Source organism: Lutra lutra, chromosome 4 (genome assembly GCF_902655055.1).
Source record: "Lutra lutra chromosome 4, mLutLut1.2, whole genome shotgun sequence".
NCBI lineage: Eukaryota > Metazoa > Chordata > Mammalia > Carnivora > Mustelidae > Lutra > Lutra lutra.
This window is the reverse complement of record NC_062281.1, coordinates 103,058,288-103,082,052: the sequence shown is the minus strand read 5'-3', so window position 1 is coordinate 103,082,052 and position 23,765 is coordinate 103,058,288. Positions and strand designations below refer to the sequence as shown.

Below are 23,765 nucleotides of genomic sequence, written 5' to 3'. Positions count from 1 at the left end.
CTCGGTCCGGAGCGGGAGCGCGGGAGGGCGGGAGTCAGTGGAGCCCGCGTTGCTCTGCTGAGGGCTCCGGAGCTGAGCACAGAAAACAGGGCGACTGGGAGGACCAAGGGGAAGACCGGCCCCGGGGGCGGGGGAGGGGAGACGGATGAGTAGGGGCTCTGGAGTGTGTCTGTGTCTGGGTTCTGTGGCAGTGCGCGCGCGCGCGTGCGCGCGTGTCTGTGTGTGTGTGTGTGTGTGTCTGTGTGTGTGTGTGTCTGTGTGTGTGTCTGTGTGTGTGTGTGTGTGTGTGTGTGTGTGTGTGTGTTTGGCGCCTATCCAAGGTGATTTCCCATAAACCACATGTCCCACAAGTCCGCTTAAAAGGCTGTGCCGAGGAGCTGGCCAGTGGAGCCCGGCTGGTGGAAAGTGAAAGTTGCCTGGGTGCTCTCGGCGCCGCCGCCCGCTCTCTGCACCCCCGGGACGGCAGCGCGGCCCTCGGCCGGGGCGCGGGCTCTGCGGCGGCCAGCGAGCGAGCTAGCGAGGGCGGCCGAGGCGCCCGGCCCGGGACCCAGCTGCCCGTATGACCGCGCGGGGCGCCGCCGGGCGCTGCCCTCCCACGGTAAGCGGCGGCCGCGGGGCTGCGGGGGGCCCGCAGGGCTGAGGCGGGAACGGGCGGCGCGGCGCGGCTCTTCGGAACCCATTACCCTGGCGCACCAGCCGGCGATGCTGCCCCGCGGAGACCGCGGGCTCCCGTGTCCTTCCCATCTTTGCGTCCAGACTGCTTGAGGTCCCGGGCGCGCCCCGACTGAGCCCCCTGGCGCCCTGCAGCTGTTCCCGGGGCTGCGGTACTGCCCTGGAAAGGGGACGCTGCTCACCCCATTGCACCGAGGCGCACACTGAGCCACCCGCTGTCAGGAGAGAAGGGTTCCGAAGCCAAGGCTCTTTGCCAGCTCTGTGGAAGCCCCTGCCTCTCTCTCCTCTGACCGGACACCGCCAAGAGTCAGGGGCAAAGGCTGGGCGCTGAGTGTGGGGCCTTCGCAGCCGGCATCTTCCCCGTGGGCCACGCACATGCTTTCAGACCCTGCTTGGAGGGAGTGGGCGCTTTTGGGTGGGGGAAGTTCAGGGGTCAGCCGGCTTACAGAATGCCAAGGCCTGTGCCCAGGAACCTGCTGGCAGAAGGAAGGAGCTGGGCAAGCCTCTGCTTGTTCCAGGGAGCAGGCAGGAGCTACTGGGGACTTGGGTGGCTGGATCAAGTTTGTTTGGCAGGGGACGGGACTCCTGAGTTTTCTGGGACTAGTTCTGAACCTTTTCACTGCAAAATTTGGTTCAGTCAGCTGGGGAGATCCTGGTCTTAGAGCGGGCAGAGGAAGGTGGAAGGAGGGTTTGGTGGCACAGAACCCTGGGTGTGCTAAGGGCTGCTCAGGGCTGCATGGGGCAATGTCTGGACCCAACTGCAGGCACTAGCTGGGGCATCTCCTAGAAAGTGCAGGGTGGCACTGTCAATGAACGAGAAGGTGGTCTCTGGGTGGGTTTGCTTCTGGGGAGCCCTAGAGGAGAACGGGAAGAGAAACCTGGCTGGGAGAGAAGCAGACATATTTGGAGGGGAATGGAAAGGAGTTGCAGGTGGGGTTGAGATGGAAGGGGAAGAGCGCATCCATCCCCAGAGGGAGGAAGAGCCCAGCTGAGAGAGAGGAGGCAGGGCTTGGAGGGGACATCGTGGAGGGGGAGCTGATAGGCAACAAGACAAAGGTAAGGGCTGGAGGGAGACCATGAAGAAGGCTAAGGTGGAGAGAGCAGGGGGCTGGTTTTAGACGGGAGCAGCCAGAGGTCCGGTCCCGCTGAGGTCCCTCCAGGGCCCTTGTTGACAAGGAGGAAGGGACAGGTGATGCTGGTCAGTGGGGCTAAGAGATGTCTGGGCCTGCTGCAAAGGGAAAAGGTGCCTTTGTGGCTCTCCCAGAAGCTGAGGCCTGAAGGTAGGAGGAAGAATGGAGGGGAAGAAGAGCCTGCCCAGCCACATTCGAGCTGAACCAGAGTGTTAACCCTTGGGTGCCCATCCGGCTCATCCTCTGAGGCAAAACTGGGACCCCAGGGGCAGGGGTGGGGGTCCTTTTGGGCCACCTTCAAAGTCAGCTTCCCACATGGTGGCTGCAGCCTTCCCACACCAGTGCCTGAAACAGCTCTGAAAGCCAGGCGGCATCAAGATCTTGAAGTGCCTGTGGCAAGGTTGTCTTCCAGAGTATCTCCTTTCCCACGGGCTCTTTCCTCCATACCGTGCAAAACCGGGGGCTCAGAACCTCAGTGGCAGCCAGTCTGGGACGGAGACACACCTTCTGCATGGCCCCGTTTCCAGTGGGTCCTGAACTGAAGGTTTCGGAAGGCCTGGGCAGCCGTTCCCACCCAGGGCTACCTCTTCAACTGCCCAACAGAGCCGGAAGTCCCCCCATGGCTGTCCTCCCTCTTCTCTACTCTCCCTCCCCCAGATCAGGCCAGGACCCTCAGCCTTTACTGAATGGCATTGGGCCATCCCGGGCCTCTGCCCTCCAGACCTCCCCTTCCCTCTCTCTGCCATCAACGTCTCCCCATTTCTCAAGGCCTCACTGAGGCCTCCCCTCTGTGTGCCCTCCCTGATAGCCCAGCCAGGGCCTCTCCTCCCTGGTAGGAGCTAACAAGCTTTTGGACTTGTAGTTATATGTAAATCGGCATGTGGTTGTTGTAGGCTGTTTCATAGCCTCCTTGTTTTTCCAATGTGCTGTTTATTTGCAGTATTTGTCTCATCATCTGGGTTTCTGAGGCAGAGCCCAGAGCCCAGGAAAGTGCCAGCTCTCACCCCACCCTGACAGCATTTCCCTGAATTGGGGACATCAGCTGCCAGGAGGCAACCTTGAGCTGTGGGGGAAGAAGGCTCAAGAATCCCGCTGCCTCTGGCTGGAGAAGGGGAGATCTGGGCCAGGGGGAGGGTTGAGAGGACCTCGGAGAGGAGGAGGGAGAGAGGAAGGAAGGGGGAATGATGGAGTATCAGGGGCTAGTCCCATCACTCTGAGGGTGAGCAGCACCCAGGCCAGGTGGGCGCTGAAGGAGGGAGAGATCTCAGAACACTTCCTGGTCTGATCAGAGCTGGCTGGCTGGATATAGAGCCTGATGGGGTTCCAAAGGGCAGGGATGGCCTAGAGCTGGCACGGCTGCCTCTGATTAAGCAGTTGGGCTCCTTTGGACACACACACACACACACACACACACACACACACACACACAGCTCCAAAAAGTCTCCAGCATGGGATAAGTTCCCAGTGAAACTGAGTTTGGGGCCCCGGTTTTTCCAGTAGCAGAGCCAGACCTGTGTGGAATCAGGTGGGAGGAAGGGCTGGGCCCAGGGGAAATGTCTCCAACTTGAAGTCTGGAGTGGGTGCATGAAAGTGAACCTGAGAGGAGTGGGCAACCCACAAGTTCTCTAGTTTGTGTTTGATGTTGCAGGGACACAGCAATGAGCAGGTGCCAGTCCTGCACTCGAGGATTTGCCCGTGTAATTGAAATTTAGGCAGGTAGGAACACTTCCCAGGTCCTTATGAAAAGTTCAGTGCATTGTCAGGCTTGGCCTGGGTGAATCTGGGCAGGCTTCTTGGAGGAGGTGACGTGTGGGTACTTGTCAAGGGAGCGCAAGACTGCGCATGCCAGTTAGGAAATACTGAGAAAGCTGGATTTGGGGAACACTGCATCCTGGGGCTTTGTAGTATGGAGCACTGTGGGTATGAGGTCCTTGTTTTTTCCCTCCCGGCAGGACATGGGGGTTCCTAGGGAGACAGAAATCTGGGAGTAATGATGCACTGTCTATTACAGACATGGCTGACGCCCCTGCTTCTGCTGGTCTGTCTCCTGGTGAGAGGGAGTATTACCGAGGAGGCATCGGAGCACTGTAGCCACATGATTGGAAACGGACACCTGCAATTCCTCCAGCAGCTGGTGAGTACACAGCCATGCCTATCTACCTTCTCCCCTCTGGGGAAACTGAGGCAGGAGCCAGGGAACGGGGTCCAAGGCAAGGTTGCAGGCAGAGAAGCACAGCTGTGCAGGCCATGATTCATGGTTCCTGTCTAGCTCCACTGATGCTCTCCTCATTGACCTTCTCAGTGTCAGGGCCTCTGACCCACACCCAACCCTGAAGCCCTCCATGACTCTACCTGCAGGCAGTGGACTGGGTGGGCTTCCAGCTTTTGTCCGAGTTGATGATTGCCTGGAAGGTCACCCCTGGATTCAGAAGTGGTTGGTGAGGCCGGATCTCCCTCAGTGAGAGGAAGCATCTCCAGAGAGCCAGCCCAGTCCGCCTGCTGTGTCCAGATGTGGGCCCGGACTTCCGGGCTCCCAGACATGCCGCCAGCCTGGCATCAGGGCCACAGCCAGATCTGGAGGGAGGGGAGGCTCCTGCCTCACTCCCAGCCCTCCACCTTCCCTTTCCTGGCTCTGGACTGAGCCGTAGGACTGGGAAGTACTGCACACCCAGGCTGCCATGAAGGAGCCCGTGCCTTATTCTAATTGGGCTGGCAGAGAGGTTCCCAATTCCAAATGTGGTACAGCCAGGCAGAATCAGGTTACCATCATGGCCGCTGTCCTGCTCAGAAGAGAATTTACCATCCCTTGGGCCAGCCAGGCAGGGTGGAGTACCACTTGCTGAGGCCAGCTCTGGCTCCGGGGCCCTGAGCTTGGGGCCCGTAGGCTGGGTCTGCTATCTTTCTTATCTCTACACTTTCCCTCTTGCATGTAGCTACTGCAGCTATCCCAGCTGGGCCAAGAACCACAGCATTCTCTGAGGCTTAGAATGCTCTGGGAGCCAAGGAGGGCTTTCAGGACATCTAGCCCCAACCCCTATAGATCCCAAATCCCCAGAGCTTGCCTAGCCTATGCTTGAATTCCTGCCACGATAGGGAGCTCACTACCTGTCATGGAAGATTAGGCCCTAGATCCTCTTAGAGAGTTCTTCCTTATAACTAATGGCTGTTTGTTAGTTTTGATGGAGTGGGAGGTGGAAGGAGGAGACTTCTTGTTCCTCTACAGCCCAGCCTGGGCCTGTGGGAGGCCCAAGTCTTTCCCATTGGCTCTGTTTTTCCCAGCATAGTCGGTGGGGAGGTAGAGGAGGATCAAAACTCCAGTTCTCATTCTTAGGACAGCTCAGCTGAGCTGCAGACACCCATCCACCACCGGCCTACTCTCTCTTGCAGATTGATAGTCAGATGGAGACTTCCTGCCAGATTGCCTTTGAGTTTGTAGACCAGGAGCAGTTGGTGAGTTATGGTTATTTACAAGGCCCATGTGTCGGCCCTCTGTGTGCTTCCCAAGGTGGGTATATGTAGGAGCTTGAAGGGAGGAGAAATCCCATAACTGGGCAGGGAGAGGGTAGGAGGATCGCTGGTGCTCTATCCTGGGGTGCCAGGGTCCAGGGCTGAACAAGGTCCAGGCCTCGAGTCCCCTGTAGCTCCCTTCTCCTGGCCCTGGCACCTATCAAGGTCTTCTATGTGCCAGGCACTTTCTCATTTAATCCTGACAATTATGTGACATGCTGATCTTGGTTATTGTCCTCAGGGAGGTTAAGGGAGCACAGCTACTGAGTGGTGGAGGCCTGATCTGAACCCAGGCAGGCTGGCTCTAAGGGCCTGAGGCAAACCAATATGACTTCTGGGTCACATGCTTTCCTTAAGGATGTCATTTCCATCCAATAGACAGAGCAGCAGCCAGGGAGTCCGTCCAACCCTTTCCCTCTTCCTCCTACCCCACACCCAACCAGCCACCAAGGGCTGCTCCTTCGGCCTCCCAGCAGCTCTGGGTTCTGCCCCAGCCTCACCCAATCAGTTGCTTGAACAGTTTCCAGAGCCTCCTAAGAGGCCTCGCTGCTTCTAATGCACCCATCACCCCACCAGTAGGGGGAGCTCTCGGAACTCCAACCTATTATCTTCATTTCTGGCTCCCTAACCTGGCAGGCCCCCTTACTCCAGGAGAAAGCCCAGGTTGGTCAGCTTGGGGTTTACACCGCACAGTCCCACCCACTGCCCTGGTCTCCTGCCTCCTCTGGCCTCCGGGCCTTTGCACAAGCTCTTCCTGTACCTGTGAAGCCTTTCCAACGGCTCCCATCCCACCCCTTGAGCCACATCCACTCATCTTTGTGCCTCACACAAAATCACTGTGATGTGCCCAGAAGTTGCTCCCATCTCACCTGACCCATACACACGTCTGTCAGAACTGGAGACCACATCAGGACCCAAAGAATCACCTCAGTATTTCTCTCCCTCCTTCACACCTTAACAAGCGTAGCAAGTTTCTTCTGCTAAGAATCAATGGGACTGGGTCCTAGGAATACAGAGCCAAAGCAGAATCTCTGTTGAAGCAACCACCATCTCTCAGAGAGACAAAACACTGAGGTTATTCTTTGGGCCCTCAGATGGTCTTTAGTTCTCCTGTGGCCTGGAGGATTAGAAGGAGCCACCTGGTAATGGACTTGTGAAAGCAAGCCAAAAGAGAGACAGAGACACGGAGCATTCCCCCAGAACCCACCCTACGCATGCACACCCATTCTGATTAAAGCTTCATCTTCCAGAAATCCGAGGCTGTCTCTGATCAGAAGCCCATGCATGTCTTTCCCTCTACCCCAGTTTCTAGCAGTTCCAGATCCCAGACACAGAGCATGAAAGAGCAGCTGGGGTCAGCGACCCCCTTCGGACTGGAGTGGCACGGCCCTCCCTCAAGGGCAGGCCCCCTCAGGGCCGGGGGTAGGGTAGGCTATAGCCCTCGGTCAGCCAGGGATGAGGGCACCCGCCACAGAGCTTGGGTAGGTTCCCAGACCACGTCAGCCAGACCATAAACTCCAGGTTCTCCTTTTCCAGAAAGATCCTGTGTGCTACCTTAAGAAGGCATTTTTCCTGATGCAAGACATCATGGAGGACACCATGCGCTTCAAAGACAATACTCCCAATGCCTACTTCATTGTGAAGCTCCAGGAACTCTCTCTGAGGCTTAAGAGCTGCTTCACCAAGGACTATGAAGAGCAGGGCAAGGTAGGAGTGTTCTGGAGCCAGGAGCTTAGAGTGAGAGCAGAGGGCGGCTTTGGTGGTCCCACGCCTGCCCAGATACACAGAGGGTGTTCCCATGCCTCCCCTGCTCTCCCCCAACCCCAGGTCATTGCTCACTCATGCTCTCATTCATGGATTCACCCCACACACCTCTGCTAAGGACTTGCCAGGTGGGAGACACAGTGCTAGGCCTTGACGATGTCATCAATGTTATCATGAGCAAGAACAGCATGGTTCACACCCTCATGGGGCTTATGGTCAGGGGAGGCTGACAACCATTAAACAATGACAAATAAATAGCATTATGAAGCATGAGGACCATTCATTCATTCAACAAATAGTCACTGCGTGCCTGTTGCATGCCAGTACCGGTCTGGACACTAGGAAACAGCTGGGATCAAACCAGACAAAAACCCTTGCATGCAGGGATCTTACGTCTGGGGGAGGGGATGAGACAGTTAACAAAACATATGAGTAAAATATGGGGGACGTAGGGTGGCAATGACCAGGCAAGGGAAGGCCTGAAGGAGGTGAGGGAGGGAGCCGTGAAGGGGGCCTCCCTGGGGCTCTGAGAGACAAAGGGTACTCTCATTTAAAAAGGGAGGTGGTGGGGAAGAAGGGAAGAAGAAGGCTTCTGAGTAAGAGAATATTCATTTGAGGTCCAAAGAGGAGTAAGAGTTAGGAGGCAGTGAGGCTGGTCAGAACATTCCAGAACAGAGAAGGCTACACACCAAGCCCTGAAGTTGGCTACACGCACATTCAGGAGCCCAACCGGTAGTCACCAGAGCCAAGACGTGGAAGAGACAGAGAGAGGGGAGGAGGTGGAAGCCAGCGGGGGCGCACGGTGGGGGGGGGTCTTATAGACATGGGATGTTGTCTGAAGTGTGAGGGGTGCCCTGGTGAACAGGAAGTGACCGAAAGGAACTGTGAGGCGGGTTTGGTAGCTCTGTGGAGAGGGGACTGCAGGAGGCAGGAATGGAGGCCGGGAGGCCAACAGGGGGCACAAGTCGGAGATCCTAGAGGCTTGGACTAGGGAGCTGCAGAACTTGTGAAATGGCGAAAATCAGTGGGCAGAGCAGACTCGGGGGAAGAGCAGGAGCTCAGTTTGGGGAGCACAACACCGAGATGCTTGTGAAACAGCTGAGCAGAAATGTGGAGCAGACAGCTGGGGCTTGAGTTGGGCCACCAAGATGCACACAAAAGAGGGGGCAGCAAGGATGTCATGCACGAGGCCAGGAGATGGTAGGACAGGGCCCCGGAACCCCAGCCCTCAGAAGCCAAGTAGGCATAGCACCCGATGAGGAGACTGGGAAGGAGCAGCCTGAGGGGTGGGAGGGAAATGAGGGGGGTTGATTTCACTGGACCCATGGAGAAGGGGGTCTCAAGATGGAATGAGTAGTCGCCTTTATCAAATGGGGTTGAAAGTCCAAGCAAGACCAGGGTAGGAGAGCGTCCGATGGGTCTAGGAGTGTGCAGCTGCCACCGGAGGTGGGTACCAATGGGTGAACACAGAGGGAGTAGAGGCTGCCCCGTAGAGGAGCTCAGCTCCACAAGGGCCCAGAAAAAGGGAAAGGTTGCCAGAGGGAGTGTGGGGTTGCAGGAGGAACCCTTTTTCCCAAGAGGTATTGAAGCTGGGGTGTTCCACCATTAAAGTTCATACGTATCCCTTGGAGAGCTTGCTTAAATTCCAGATTCCTAGGATGCACCCCTAGAAAGTCTGATACACTGGGTCTGTGGGTGGGCCTGGGAATCTGCATTTTCACAAGCCACCCACCCTGCACACTTCCAGTGTGGAAGTGGTGGTGGCGGGGAAGCCTTGAGGAAGGAGGGAGCCTTTGAGGCTAGAGGAGCCGGTGTGCTGAGGGGAAGGCTGGTGCGGGGATCAGAGCCCCTGAAGAGATAAGGTATAGTCTCTGTGTCATAAGTGGGGAGCCGGACCTTCTATCGGATGGCTGCTGTCTTCTCTATGAAGCCTGAGGTGAGGTATGAAGGAGACGGAGGTTTACGTAGAAGGGCGAGAGAGCGCCAGCATCCCTCTTTCTTAACATAGCCCTGGTGGGGAGGCTGGAAAGGATGATGGTTCTGACTTTAGAGAGGAGGAAAGGAGCCCAAACGCGATAGTCCGCTCCACCAGTGAGTGGAGGAGCTGAGCGATGGTCTTCTCATGCCTGTGTTCATTCATTCATCCCTTGGGTCACCATCTCCCCAGGGCCTACTGTACACAGGCCGTGGACATTCAGAGATGGCGCTGAGGACCTCAGAGCCTAGTTAAGCTTACAGTTCTCCCCTGTGCACCTGGGGGTAAGGGAAAACTCGGTATTTGGAACTCATCGGCAAGTAGGCCACCGATGAACCCATGGGCCTATGTGGCAACATCTGGGGTGAGAGGAGAGGTAAGTCCAGGACAGCCTTGAGGAATGCCGGAATTTATAAATCAGCTGGAGGATGGGAGCCTGGTAAGGAGACTGAGGAGCAGCTCAAGAGGTGGGAAGAAAGCCAGAAGTGTGTGAAGTGAGCTCCAGTGGGTGTGGGGAACCTGTCTCCTACAAGCAGAATAGAAAAGAACAGCTCAACAGACAGGACTGCGGGTAGCTTCAGCCCTCCTTCCAAGGCATACCAGTGGCCGAAGAAGGACCCAAGTCCTCATGGCCTGCTCCACACCACAGCAGGATGACCCTTCTAAAATTTAAGTCTGATTGTGCCACCACCCACCTCCCCGCAATCCCTCGGATGTTTTGTCTTTGCTCTATGGATCGAGTTAACAGTTTCCAACATGGCCAACCAGGGCCTGAAGGACCTGGCCCTTGCTGACCTCTCTCAGTTGCATCTCTTGTTGTACCTTCTTCCTAGATGGCCTTCCTGTATCCACTCCAGCCATCTTTCAGTCTTTGGGTATTTCAGGCTCTTTCCTGCCTCAGGACCTTTGCACAGTCTGTTCTCACCACGTGGACAGCTTTCTCCAACCCCGCCTCCTTTCCTGGGTGACTCTTGCTCCTCTTTTCATTGGTTCCATGGGGAAATTCCCCCGGAGCCCTCATTTAGCTCCACTTGTTGTAATATTCTCACATCATTCCGCACTTCTCCATGTGACTCACTGCACTCACTGCACTGTACATTTAAGGCCAATGCCTTCCTGGACTCAGTGTCCAACTCAGCCACCAACCATGTCTCTGGTGTTCGTTGCTTGATTCCCAGGTAATTGTCACATGCCTGGCACACAGATATGTGTTAAATAGATCTGCAAATAAATGACGTATCTCAAGATCTCAGGACTGATTCCACTGCAGACTAGGGGCAAGGGGAAGGAGAAAATGAAAGAGAAAAAGGAGACAGATGTGAGAAAGGCCAGGGGAGTTTGGCAAACAAGCTAGAGACATAGACCAATGCTCATCCTCACCAAGGGGGGGCCCTGCTCTCTTTCCAGGCCTGCGTCAGAACTTTCTATGAGACACCCCTGCAGTTGCTGGAAAAGATCAAGAATGTCTTTAATGAAACAAGGACTCTCCTGAAAAAGGACTGGAACATTTTCAGCAAGAACTGCAACGACAGCTTTGCTAAGTGCTCCAGCCAAGGTCAGCACTGAAAAGGCCAGTGAGTGCAGGACAAGGGGAGGAGGGAGGGCAACAGAGCAGGGATTGGGAGGTGAGACATGGGGCCCCAGGGAGGCCGGAGGGAGGCCAGAGGGAGGCTGGAGGGACCCTGGGGAGGCAGCCTGGCTGCTACTCGTGCTCCTGTGTGTGCAGATGTGCTTTCCTTGTGTACATATGTGGCTTCCTGTGCCTCTGGATGGGCCTGGGCACATGTCTTTTCTGACATGTGTGTGCATGCACACCAACTATGTCTGCATGTGGAAGCATTGAGAAGGATCATGCTGGTGGCTGTAAGATTAGGGCAGGGGAAAGGGGCCCCCCTCGGAGAACCCTGCAGGCATGGAGGCTTTCCCTGCCAGCTCTGCAGGCTGGCTGAACGTACAGGGGGTTCCGTGGAGAGACCGAGGCTCCATCTGGGACCCAGGGCCTTGCGCCAGGAGCCCTGCTGTGAACCACCAGGATACCCTGCCTCCAGAAGTCCCCAGGACGCCTTAAGTGTCCCCTCAAGGGAAAAGGCTGGATTTGAAGTCTGAGCATCGTTCAGAAGCTCCCAGTGCAGGCCCAGCCGCACACATGTGTACCCTGCGTGTCCTCGTTTCTGCGTCCCATGTCACTTGTGCCCTCCTACATTCAACCTTGCTCCTTGAGGCAGGGCCTGAGGCCCCGCGACCTGCCAGTGGCCAAGTCCAGTCTCGTTACTTCAATCCCAAGGCCTCAAGTACTGGCCATGTTCCAGCCCCAGCTAGTTCCCGCCCATGGCTTTGGCTGTTTGGCCCCTGGCTGTGCACGAAACTGCCTCCCTGCTTTCCAATTGACACTGTCTATGGGACTTGGGGGTGACTTGGGTTAGTCCTGGAGGCCGCTGCTCCACTTCCTGGCTAGCTGCTGCTTAACCCTGGCTTGGCACCTACCCGGCTGGAACTTCAGGAAAGGGTGTTCCCTGGTCTTCCCTGCCCCCCGCCCCCGATCTGTGTCTCTACCCCCACTCTTTGCTCTCTGCCTATGAGACCCCGCAATCTGTACCTTCACTGCCTGAGGCCTGTGTCCTGAGCTCTGGCTCCAGTACTGTCCTCTCCTCCACCCCAGCGCTGAATTAGGGGGTGAGGGACCGCCCCTGGACCCATATCCCCTTCTCGACCCCTTCCCCAACCCGGGAAAGCTGTGCTGGAGGCTGGTGACTCTATCTCCTCCCCGTCTTTCTCTCTCCCTCTCTCTGTGGTTCTTTCAGATGTGGTGACCAAGCCTGATTGCAACTGCCTGTACCCCAAAGCCACCCCTAGCAGTGACCTGGCCTCTGTCTCCCCTCAGCAGCCCCCTGCCCCCTCCATGGCCCCAATGGCTGGCTTGACCTGGGCTGACACTGAGGGGACAGAGGGCAGCTCCCTCTTGCCCAGTGAGCAGCCCCTTCGCACAGTGGACCTGGACCCAGGAAGTGCCAAGCAGCGACCACCCAGGAGCACCTGCCAGAGCTTTGAATCTCCGGAGCCCCCAGGTGTGGGGGCCAGCCCCATCGGAGAGTCACCTCAGCCCCAGCCTTCTGTTGGGGCCCCCGACCTGGGGATGGAGGACACTCTTAACTCTGCGTTGGGCACCAACTGGCCCCTGGAAGAGGCCTCCGGAGAGGCTAGTGAGGGTCCCGTACCCCAAGGGGCAGAGCTTTCTTCCTCCAGGCTGGAAGGAGGCAGCTTCCAGGCCGAGACGACCGCCAGGCCCAGTGACCTCTTCTCAACACCTTTTCCCCTGTCCTACTCAGCCAGGGGCCAGCAGCCAGAGGACATGACTGGCATTCCCCTGCCCACGGTGGGCCCTGCAAGATCCACTGGCCAGGCCCAGAGTCACACACCTGAGAAGACAGACCGTCCATCTGACCCGCCCAGAGACCACCAGGAGCCAAGCTATGCCAAGACCCTGTCGCGGCCACCAGGAGGCCTCAGCAATCCCTCAGCCCTCTCTGCACACCCAAAGCTTTCCAGAAGGCACTCTTGGGGCCATGTGCTGCCCCTCGGGGAGTTGGAGGGCAGAAGGAGCACCAGGGATCGAAGGAGCCCCACAGAGCTGGAAGGAAGACGAGCAAGTGAGGGGGCAGCCAGGGCCCCCGCCCCTTTTAACTCCATTCCTTTGACTGACACAGGCCATGAGAGGCAGAAGGAGAGACACTCTGACCCTCAGCTCCCCCGGTTTACCTTCCACCTGCTGGTGCCCAGCATCATCCTGGTCCTGCTGGCCGTCGGTGGCCTCCTGTTCTACAGGCGGAGACGGCGGGTAAGGAGAGGCCCCAAGAGAGGAGGGCAGCTCATGGGGGGAGCTGCACAGTCTGGGGGGAGGAGCAGGTCAGAGGATTATTGGGCCCTGCTGGATTCCTCAGGCACCCAGACAGGGGCCCAACCGAACACAGAAGATAAGAAGTTGAAGTGGAGGGTTTCTTAAAAAATGCAAGAAACCCAAGCTCATAAAGTCAACGGGAAGGGATGGGGAGAGAATATTCTTGGGCCAAGAATGGGAAGAGAACCCACATGGCCAAGCAAAGTGCTATGAGGGTAGCGTGTTCGCTGGAAGTTCTGTGGAGCCTAGGCCCAGGGGCCCCCTGGGATTTGAAGCAGCCAGCCTGGGGAGAAGAGAGGGTGAGACCTAGAAGGGAGGCCTCAGAAATCTCTCCTGGCCTGTGGCTCATCCCCACATCTGGGTAGCTGGGGGCGACTTTGATAACTCACTCATCTACTCCCCTGGGCACCCCTGCCTGGGGGTGAGGCCGCAGTTCCCACATCAGTCCCCAGTTCCTCAGTGAACCTGCTCTTTGCTGTCTGTCCCCAGAGCCATCTAGAGCCTCAGACAGTGGATTCTTCCATGGAGCGACCAGAGGGCAGGTGAGAGTTTCCACGGGGATGCTCTGGAAGGCACAGGGGTGGGGGTGTGTGTCTTGGCATCTGTCTCCCTTCTAGACCTGGGGGAGACTTTCTTTCACTTGCTCTGAGGAAGTGGAGCAGGATGGGAGGCGGAGAGGAGGAAGGGCGTTTCTTCTTTACCAGTTATCTGGGATTTTTCCTGATTTCTTCTTAGGGCTAGGCAGTTCTGGGTCTTCTGAATCTGAGAGGCCTGGAGCACATGTATGGGAGGGTTGGGGGACAAACTTAAGGGGTTCCCTCACTCCTCAGCCTCTGCTGAAGTCTTATACCAGCCCTATGCTCTGCCTGCAGCCCCCTGACCCAGGATGAGGACAGACAGGTGGAACTGCCCGTGTAGAGGGGTCTCTAAGGTAAGACTCTGATTTGGATCTCTCTCCACCCCTTAAAATGAGCTGCCCCTTTTCCAATCATTCGACCTTGGGGAAACCTCCAACTCCCCCGAGGCCGGGCCACACTTAACTTCCTCCCCTCCTACTCCCTTTTCCATCCATCACCAGATCCTGCCAACTGTCTCCTTTCGGGATCCTCAGGACTTCCCCCCTCCCCCTCCCTGCCCCCCAGTCTGAGCCAGGCACTATTATCCGTGCATCTGGTTATTATTTCTGTATTCGCTTTTTAGTCTTGCTGCCACTCTTCATTCCAGAGCAACCAAAATCTTGTGTAAAGTCTTTACCCTCCTGGGGAATTTGCACTGCTACCCACTTCAAACCCAACATTCTCAGCTGGGCTCCCAGGCTCCTCCAGCAGCTGGCCCTAACATCCGCCTCTCACTGGCTTCCTATCGGCCTGCACCCTAGTTGACCCTTCTCCCCAGCCAAGATCGTTTCTATGTCCCTGCTTTAGATTCATGGATCCACGGAACCTAAGTCTTGGAAAGGCTCTTAGAGGTCATTTGGCCAGCATTCCCCACCATGGGGGTCTTCCCTCTTCACCCCCGACAGGGGGTCAGCCAGGCTGGGCCTGTGCTCCCAGTCCCAGGCAAGCTCCCTGTCATCTCCCAGGAGCGCTGGGAGGAGGTCCTTCCTCTAGGGAGCTTCCCTGCTCCCTCTATGATGGTTCTCCCTCCTCTTCTCATGAGAGCCCTCCAGTGTCTCAAGTCTGTTATCCATATCCCCTTAAAGAATTCTCTAAGTTGAGTGTGGCCAAGTGCCTCAAACGTTCCTTATATGATATGGTTTTCAGACCACTCACCATCCTGGCTGCCCTCCTTTGGACACACTCGTTTGTCAATGTCCCTCTGAAAATGGGGCCCACAGCCCTGGACATGGTGCATCAGATGTTGTCTACCAGCTCCAAGTACAGTGGGACTGTTACCTTCCTTGATCTGGACAGTATTCGTCTATTTGCACAGATTCATATTGCGTTAGTGGGTTTTCCGCTTTGTTTTTTAATAGCTACCTCGTGCTATTGTCCTGTGTTGAGCTTGTGGTCTGTTAAAACCCCAAATTCCATTTCCCATAAACCTCTGTCAAACCAGGCCTTCTTTCCCTTACGTGGACAGCTTTGTTTTTTTAACCCGAGTGTAGGAGTTTCTGTGTGTTCTTGTTGAAACCACCTCGTTGGTTTCTGCCCAGCACCTGAGCCCATGGAAATAGTTTTTAAATCCTCATTCTGTCTTCCTAGCCCTCCCAAGTGTGTCCCCTGTACATTGAGGAGCGCCTTCTGTTGTCCTCACCCACGTTGTTGATAAAGATGTGATCCTTATCTTTCCTCAGCCCTGGCTCCCCAATTCCAGGAAGCCCCCCCACCCCCCCACCTCCCGTTTTTCCAGACTGACTTTCCCACCCCCTGCCTGCTCCTCAGTTCCTACCCCTCAGCCCTTCTGTATTTGGTTCATATTATATCAATTTGCACTTATTTGGATGTTGTTTTTATACATATTCAAACCTTCTTCTGTGTGTGTATGTATAGTCCGCATCCCTAAGAAGGCTGTAAGCGCCTTGAGGGCAGGGACTGTGTCTTTCACTTTTTTTTGCCATTTTCTTCTGTCCCATGTTCTTATACAGAGAGGGCTTCTCCATACTTGTCACAAACTCAATAAATGTGGCCTGGTTGGCTTAAGGGTTGACTGACCACCTGAGCCTGGCCAGTTGTTTCTAACCAACCGGTCTTCTGGGTGACCTGTTAGCCAGCTAACTAATAGACTCTGACAGACTGACTGACCAGCTGGCGAGGTGACCTTGACTGACCAACTGACTAGCTGGTAACTGCTTAACTGGCTGGTTGTTGATTGGTGAGATGACTGGTTGATTGGCTAGCTAGCTAGCTAATAGCCTGATTTGCTGACTGGCCAGCTGGCTGACAAGCTGGGGTAACCCATTCGGGCTTCTCGTTACACCCCATGCCAAAAGCAAGTGAGCACCTTAGGACCTTCCCATGTGTACAGTGACAGGTCTGGGCCACTCCTTGACAGGAAAGGGACCTAACAAGCACTCAAAATCAGGAAAGTCTATTTAGAAAAGAGTGCGAAGCAACATATCTGGAACCCCAGGGTCCCCCCTTGTTGGTGGGGTAGGCTAAGATGGGTGAGCAGATCAGACGGGACATGGGCAGGGCTGTGAGACTAGCCCAGACCCCCTCAATACTGGGAAAGCAGAGGAGGGACCAAGGACCCTGGGGCCTTCATGGCCCAAGGCTACACCTCCTCCTGACTGGTTGCCAGCCTCCCCCCTTGGTCTTGACCCTCTGCCTCATCTCCTCTGTACTCCTTCTCTGCTTTCCCTGCCTGCCTGTTCTCAGGCCCTGACAAGCTTTCCCCCTTCCTCCCCTCAAAATCTCACTGGGAGAGGGAACCCAGGGCAGGGGCCATATCCAGACCACACTTGGATCAATAGGTCCAGCCCAGGCCCCAGGAGCCACAGGAGACTCAGGGCCTGTCCGTAGGGTACCTACCACTCTGACAAAGAGAGAGGAAAAAACACAGGCAGAGAGACTGATAGAGGGATGCACAGAAAGAAAACACAACCTCAATCCCTCCACTCCAAGGAACGAGGACACAGGGGCAGTGGAGCTCACCCACTTGGTCCTTCTTCCCTCCTAGCTCCAGCAGGGCCTGTGGCCCAGCTGTACCCAGGGAGGCTCATGTCCATTTTATGATTCTCCCTTCTTCCCTCTCCAGAGCATGGGAATGGGCTGGGAGCCAGAAACTGTGGTCCCATCTGCCCTCCTTGTCCATCATGGACTTTGACAGTAGGGCCTATGGATGGTCAGGGAGGGAAGCTCCACACAGGATCCAAAGTCAAACTGTTGGATAGGGTCCAGGGGATTTCTGCTCTGGGAACAAAGCGTTCCGAGGATGCTGGGCAAGGGAGTATGATGGGGGTGGGGTTGGAGGGAGCAGGGCCCCGGCTCCCATGGATGGTGTGGGGAGGCAAGTCCCTCAGCCCATCGGGAAAGAGGTTAGGTGGCTTAGGGGTTAGCATGCCAAGTGGCAAAATGGGAGTTTCCTTGTTCCAGAACTGCCTCTGGTTCTTCCTCTTCATTACCCATGACCTGCTGTCCAGAGTAACATGTGTGATGACCCTCTGTGATGAATGGTGTAGGGTATAACTTTTTGCTAGAGTTAGCTGGAATCACCCTTCGTTCCTTGGCCCAAGGCCAGTGAGATGGTCTTATCTGAAAAGGGGTCTAAGGGTCCTCTAGTACCCCCTTCCCTCCCCATCAGCCTCTGCCACTCGAGCAGTGGTCAACACCCTCCCCCAGCCCTGCTTAAGCCTCTACCAGGCCCCATTACCTCCCCCTGCGGTCCCTAGTTCCCCAAGTCCAGTGAGATGGTCTTATCTGAAAAGGGGTCTAAGGGTCCTCTAGTACCCCCTTCCCTCCCCATCAGCCTCTGCCACTCGAGCAGTGGTCAACACCCTCCCCCAGCCCTGCTTAAGCCTCTACCAGGCCCCATTACCTCCCCCTGCGGTCCCTAGTTCCCCAAGAGGAGGTAGGAGGTGAGGCCAGTCTGGCCAGAGGCTTGGGCCACTGCCAGGAAAAGCGGCCTGGTCCCTTGCGGTGTCTGGGGTGGCTGGGAAGGCCAAGTCTTGCCTGCAGCATGGCCACGAGCCCACAGGAACGCTATGCCTCCCCCACTCATGTCCTCAGTGACCCCTCCCTCCACTCCCCCTCAGCTGACTGGTCTTTCTTTCTCTCCCCTACAGCTGGGCACATAGGATAGTCTCTCCACGGGAGAGATGTGATGGGGGTGTCTACCACCCCTCCCCCGTAGCTGTTCTCCTGGGAATGTGACCTGCCCACCACAAGAGCTCCTGCCTGCCAGGACTAGACCAGAGCAGCGAGGCTGGAGTCCCTCTGCCCTCGACCCTCAGACTCTGGACTGACTACGAGAGGTCTGGAGGATGTCCCCCACGCTGCTAATGTTTATCGTGGGCCCTGGAGGCTCCCATTCACTAGAGGAAGGATGGGAAGCCCGGCTGAGGACCCTCTGTGCCTCAGGGACCGTGTCCTCCTCCCACTCCCCTCCAAGCCACACCTGGGCCAGGGACCCAGATGCCCAAAGGACGTGGGAGAGCAGGATGGGCACTGAGGAATGGAAGAGCCTTGGTGCCCAGAGGACTGCCTGGTGCCAAGGGATCCCAACACTGACAAGCAGGGACATGTGTCCGGAGAGAGAAGCATGAGCTCGGCAGGGCGGGCCAGCGTCGGCTAGATTTCCCGTCAAGATATGCAGCCCAAAAGCCAGGAAGAGAAGGCCTCTGGGCCTGCCGGGTCCGTGCTGACAGCCTGGAGTGGGCCTACACCCTCCGCTTGCCCAGGTGTCCTCTGCTGGTTGCCAGGTGGAGAGGGGAGGTCAACCCTGCCCTCGGGACCTGTCTGGATTGGCTCCAAGGCCAAGGGGAAGAGCCAGCTCCGGCGTCTGCCCCACCTTCCTTCCAGCTCTGCCAGAGCTTCTCCGGGAGGCCGCGCAGAGGCTCCCCTCCTGAAGGAAGCCATTGCACTGTGAATACTGAACCTGCCTGCTGAACAGCCCGCCCTGTCCGTCCCTGTGAGCGAACGTCCGTCCATCCTCCCGCCCCTCCGGCCTCCTGCCAGCAGCAGGTTCCCGAGCTGGCCTTGTGTGTCGACTGAGGGAGCCCCTAAGCCCCTGACCTTCTGCTGACCGAGGCTTCGACTCCCCAGGGTGGGTGGGGCAGGAGAAACGCCTGGGCCTCCAGCCGGAGCTGGTCTTCAGGCTGCATCCTTGTTGTTGTTCGCAGGTTTTTACGTCTTGCACTTTGACATTCCCAAGAGGGAAGTGACTAGTGGGAGGGAGGACAGAGGCAGCCTCCCCCACCCCCGGGGGAAGGCTGCAGGGGGCACTCCCACTGAAACTGGGTGTTCGCAGTTATGGGTATGCCGAGGTGGTTGGGGGAGGGGGTCTGCACCCCGACCCTGCCACCAGGTCTCCTTTCCCATACCAGGCCCCGGCCCCATCACAGCAGCAAGCCTGTGCCAACCTCACAGCATAGCACCCAGGTCCCATCCTCTTCTCACCCTCTACTTCCCCACCCAGGTAGGCAGTGATCTCCCCAGCTGTCGCCCCTATCTCTATCTCTCTGACCAGGCCAGCCGGGGTGGGAAAGAGACCAGGCATCCACTTCCAAGTCTGCCTTGAGGGCTTCAGCTTCTTGGGCCAGCCCACAGCCACTGCTCTGAGAGCTGGCAGGAGGTGTCAGGGCCGCTGATCACCCCGCCTTGGTCCCTTTGTGCTGCTGTGCCCCTCCTCTCCTGCTGTCCTGGGCCCACCAGTGAGAGATCCCGGCCTTCCTGGCCGCTGGGCAAGGGCCCATGAACTTTTCTTCCTGCCCTCAAAAGTGGGGGTCTCCTGCCCGCACCCCGCCCCCGCCCCTGCCCTGCTGCTCTCTGCTGAAGGAAGGGCAGCGGGGAACTTGCCTTGTGGGGCTCCTACTAGTCACAGACTCTATATTTGATGCTAGAAAATATGTATTTAAAAGTGAAAGGGAAAAAAAAAAAACAAAACACAGAAAAAAGGCATTCCTCCCCCACCCCAAACGTATAGTATTTTAAAAGTGAAGAAAGCAAATCCAGCCCATTGCAGAAGCTCTTTGTGGGCGTTTGGTGACACAGGTGTGGGAAGGCCTCCAGACCTCTGGGAGCCCCACCCCCGGCTACCTGCACAGGAATCCTTTCATTGAGAAAGCTGAGAGGGAACATTGGCTCACACACTGTGAGATTTTGTTTTTATACTTGGAAGTGGTGAATTATTTTATATAAAGTCATTTAAATATCTATTTAAAAAATAGGAAGCTGCTTATATATTTAATAATAAAAGAAGTGCACAAACTGCCATGTGTGAGTCATGGGAAAAGTGCTTTTGGGGCGTGGGGGGCAAAAACAGGGTTGGGCGGGCAGCAGCTGCTGGGTGAGCCCCAGCTCAGAAAGCTTTTTCCAGGATACATGGGGAAAGAGGGTTCTCTCCAAGCTGCAGTCTTGTTACCAAAACCTCCTGCATCATTGCTGTCCCAAACACATTCACTGGCATATCTGTTCAATGGGAAAGTAGACAGAAACCAGCCAAACCTCAGGCCTGGCCCGTGGCCCCTGCTCCAGCCCAGCCTCGCCCAGCCTGGAAAAATGGCTGGTTGGGCTCTGTCCAAGGGCCCCAGGCCTGCAAGGACTGGGCTCCTTGACACCTACCCTGGCTGTCCCCTGCTCTCCAGGAGCAGGTGGCTTCGGCCTAGCAGGGCTCAGGTGGATGAGTGCTGCCTCCGCTAGGGAGTGGGTGAGGCTGGCAGAGGGAGAGTCAACAGGTCTCTTTTGAGATCCTTTGTGAAGGGTCTTAGGGCCTGATCCTCCCACTGGGCTCTGTGGCCTGGAGGGGTAGATGGGTGTTGGGAAAGGCCAGGGTGACTGAAGGCCCAGCACAGCCCAGACACTTACCCTAAGTAGCCCTGTGAAACCAGGCCCTCCCTACCCGTGAGATGCAGCAGACAAGATTTTAGATCGGTAGTTCTCAACCCCTTCTCACCTGAGAGTCACTTGAGTTGTTTCCCCAAAAAGCCCCACCCTAGATCAAGAAAATCAGAATCTCACGGGGAAAGGCGCAGACACCAAGCATCAGAAATTTGAAAGACATCTTAAGTGATTCAAATGTGATCCAGGGTGAGAAGCACATAGAGGTGCACTGTCTGACATGGTGTTTATTTACTTTGAAATGAATTAAAACAAAATAAAAGTAAACATCCAGTTCTTCAGTCATGCTAGCAACATTTCAAAGGCTCACTAGCCACACCTGTGGCTACCACGTTGGAGGACACAGAAGATCTTTCAAACCATCACAAAAATCTTATTGGAGCATGCTGACTGAAAACTTTGGGTCTTTGCACTTAGGGGACCAATGTTATAGGGCCAGGACTGGCCCTAAACAAACTTGGCCAGGGACTAAGTGTCCAGGTAATTCTGTCATCCCTCTGCGTACCTTAACCCTCCACCCCCAGCCAACTACCATCCTATTCCTCATCTGTTCCCCGAAGCATATCCCATCTTTCATGAAAAGCCCCTCAGAAAAGATTTTTGAAGAAGCTTACTCGTAGTTTTTCCTCCGAAGCCCAACTTAAAAATCACCTCCTCAGAGAAGCCTTTCTGCCCTGACATAGGTCCCGCAGGCCCACCCAAGCTAAGTGCCTTCCTCCTCTGTGCTCCCACAGACTGAGAGCTTGCTAATTTGTCTGTCCATCCCACTGGGCCATGAACTGTAGCAGGAACTGTTCTGCAACCTTCCCAGTGTATCCCAGTGCCTAAGATTACCCGGCATACAGTAAATGTCCAATAAATGCGTGTTGAAAGTTTAAATACTGAATGAGTGAACAAGGCATAACAATGCAAATTCTGACCAGAGTTCTCAGATGTCCTTTTCTAGGGCCTTACTTGGTCCTAATCCGTGGAATGTATATTGAATAACTATACTCATTCATTAGCCAAGGAGAGGAGGAACATTCAGAGGAAGGCTCTCCTGGCCTTCTGATAGAGATGAGGTTAGGTTAGAACCCTCACTAATCACTGGGTTATGGATGGAATGGACACTTTAAAGCAAAGATTGGCCAAAAAAAACCCACCAACCAAGAAAAAACATGGCTGCCCTTCACCTCCCTTTTCAGAAGCCTCAGGAAGCATCCACAAAGAAAGTCCAGAGAGTCTCAGCAGGACTTTCCTGGGTTTCCCAGGTTGCAAGTGGCTGCTTGAGGAGTTTCTTATCTATGGAAAAATAGTCTGGATTCAGAGCAAGAGAACGTAGGTAGCTGGTTTGGCTCTCCTACTGCCGAGCTGGGCGGACTTGTGCGAGTATGTGCCCTCTCCCAACCTGGTCTTCCTCCTCATCCTTGGAACTGGTTTCAGAATACAAGTCGGGTCTACCTCGTCTGAGGGGACGCACCAGAAGGGACCATGTGGACTTGAAAGGGCTGCTCCCAAATAAAGAGGGTTCTGGTGCTGTCCTTGCCAAGTGGTCCCTGAGGGCCCGGTCTAAGCACAGCTCCCTTCTGGCCAGCCACCAGGGAGCTGGGAGCCTGCCATGGCCTGACTCGTCTCAGCGGAAGCTGGCAGAGCTGGCTGTTTCCCGACTGGGTGAGGTTTTGGACACATTGTAGCTCAGGGATTTCTGAGCAGAGGCAGGGGACAGGTAGGAGACCCAGGGGAAAGTGGCTCTGGGAGGCCGTAGGTGCCCATCGGCAGGGAAGGTCAGGAACTCTGTCTTCGAGTACGCCAGAGAAGGGCCTGGCCAAACCCCAAACCATTATCCGGCCAGAGACAGGAAAGTGAATCAGAGACGACGAGGAAGAAGGCTGAGGTTAACCTCTTGTAGACAGCTGGCCCTGTAAGGAAGGGACCAGTGGCGGCCTGGGGTCTGGCTGGGCATCTGATGACACCTTGAACAAGGTGCTAATGTGATGGAGGCATGGGCAGTGCCCAGGTCAGCTGCTGGGCAGCCAAGGGAGAAGAGCCCATCTTCCCCTACTCCAGTGTAGTCCCCCTCTGCCAGAGCAGCACACTTGCCCCCTGGTTTCCCACTTCGGTTTCTGGGAAGGGCCTGTGATGGGGCTCTGCTGGCCTGGAGGCTGGGACTGCTGAGGGAATAAGGTGGACCACGCTGGCTGGAAAAGCCCCATGGCAAAGTGACCGACCCACAGAGAGGCTCACTGAGGCCTGCAGGGACTATGGCTGCCAGAGAGCGCCATCCCCGGTCTGAGACCACAGGAAGGCCCACAGGTTGACCCCCATGACCTTATCTGGAGTCCATATTGATGCAGCTCTGGGACTCGGGAGCAGTGGGGCAGGAGAGGTTACAGATGCGGGAAGTGGAGGAGGCTGGGTCAAGCAGTTGTCCAAAAAACTCCTAGAGGAGAGGTGGGTGAGAGCCCTAACCTGAGCTCCAGTCGCTGGGGCCCCCAGGTCCCAGCACTGTTCTGAGGTCAAGGACACCTGCCCCCAGCCACTCTGCTGTCTGGTTCCTTCCAGCGTGTGCACATAGTGAGGTCTGCTGAGGCCGAAGGCTTATCCTTATTCACTCATCCCTTTCCCCATGAATTGCTAGATACTGAGCATAAAATGGTGAGTCAATGAGTCAGTGAGGGAGACAGGTATTAGTCAGTCACACAAATAAGTGAGCATAAGGCTGAAACAGAGGTAGGAAGATAGAGGTGCCGGGAGAGCTTACACCAGAGGACCTGACTAAGGGTACAGTGCCGTGCAGGATATCAGGAAAATCAAGGCAGAGGAAAGCACAGATGGATTTCAAGCAGTGTGGCGTTGGTCTATTCCTCTTCCTTATCCAACGCTGCCAACAAGATGAACAACTTTCCTTGACTAATTGCCTGGTGTGAGTGAGGCACTCTGTAAAAAATGCAACATCATTCCATCCTACAATAGCCCCATGAGTGGGTGGTAACACGCTCTTTCACGGATGTAGAAACTAAGGTCTAGTGACCTTTAGAACTTGGCCAAGGTCACAGAAGGTGGTAAGTGGCAGAACCTAGCTTAGAACCCCAACCTGGCTGTTTTCAAGGTCTTGTCAGCCTTGTTAGATCACAGTCTGGTGGGCATTTAACATAAGCTCCTTACATCTGGCACAACAAATGGGCACTTCTCACCGAGGGTCCCCAGGGCCTTAGTGTCCTCCTTCTTCTTCCCCTCAGAAGGATTGTTTAGTCTGGCACCGGGCAGGGGTACCTATGACAGATTCCTACTCAGATTCATATTTGGCCTTACTGCTAACCCTATGTCTACCAGGAAGAGAGGAG

The 23,765-nt window shown here is 55.9% G+C and overlaps 1 protein-coding gene across 2 annotated transcripts; it reads left to right on the top strand.

The window, feature by feature from the left end:
- The first annotated feature begins 279 nt into the window (after positions 1-279).
- Positions 280-19,816, top strand: CSF1 (colony stimulating factor 1). Of its 2 annotated transcripts, none has more exons than XM_047726590.1 (9): positions 280-598; positions 3,814-3,936; positions 5,190-5,252; positions 6,846-7,016; positions 10,456-10,603; positions 12,753-12,883; positions 13,433-13,485; positions 13,816-13,874; positions 17,670-19,816. In XM_047726590.1, exons 1-8 carry the CDS (start codon positions 560-562, stop codon positions 13,859-13,861), a joined length of 774 nt encoding a protein of 257 aa, XP_047582546.1. In that variant the 5' UTR covers positions 280-559; the 3' UTR covers positions 13,862-13,874; positions 17,670-19,816. The 2 variants fall into 2 exon arrangements, with proteins under 2 accessions (XP_047582546.1, XP_047582545.1); XM_047726589.1 differs by having other exon boundaries at positions 283-598; positions 11,850-12,883.
- The last annotated feature ends 3,949 nt before the right edge of the window (positions 19,817-23,765 follow it).

Excerpts from the sequence above, each read along its gene's own strand:
- CSF1 (XM_047726589.1), top strand. The coding sequence starts at position 560 with ATGACCGCGCGGGGCGCCGCCGGGCGCTGCCCTCCCACG. Across the intron at positions 5,253-6,845 it reads TTGTAGACCAGGAGCAGTTG|AAAGATCCTGTGTGCTACCT; the intron begins GTGAGTTATGGT and ends CTCCTTTTCCAG. Across the intron at positions 10,604-11,849 it reads TGCTAAGTGCTCCAGCCAAG|ATGTGGTGACCAAGCCTGAT; the intron begins GTCAGCACTGAA and ends TGGTTCTTTCAG.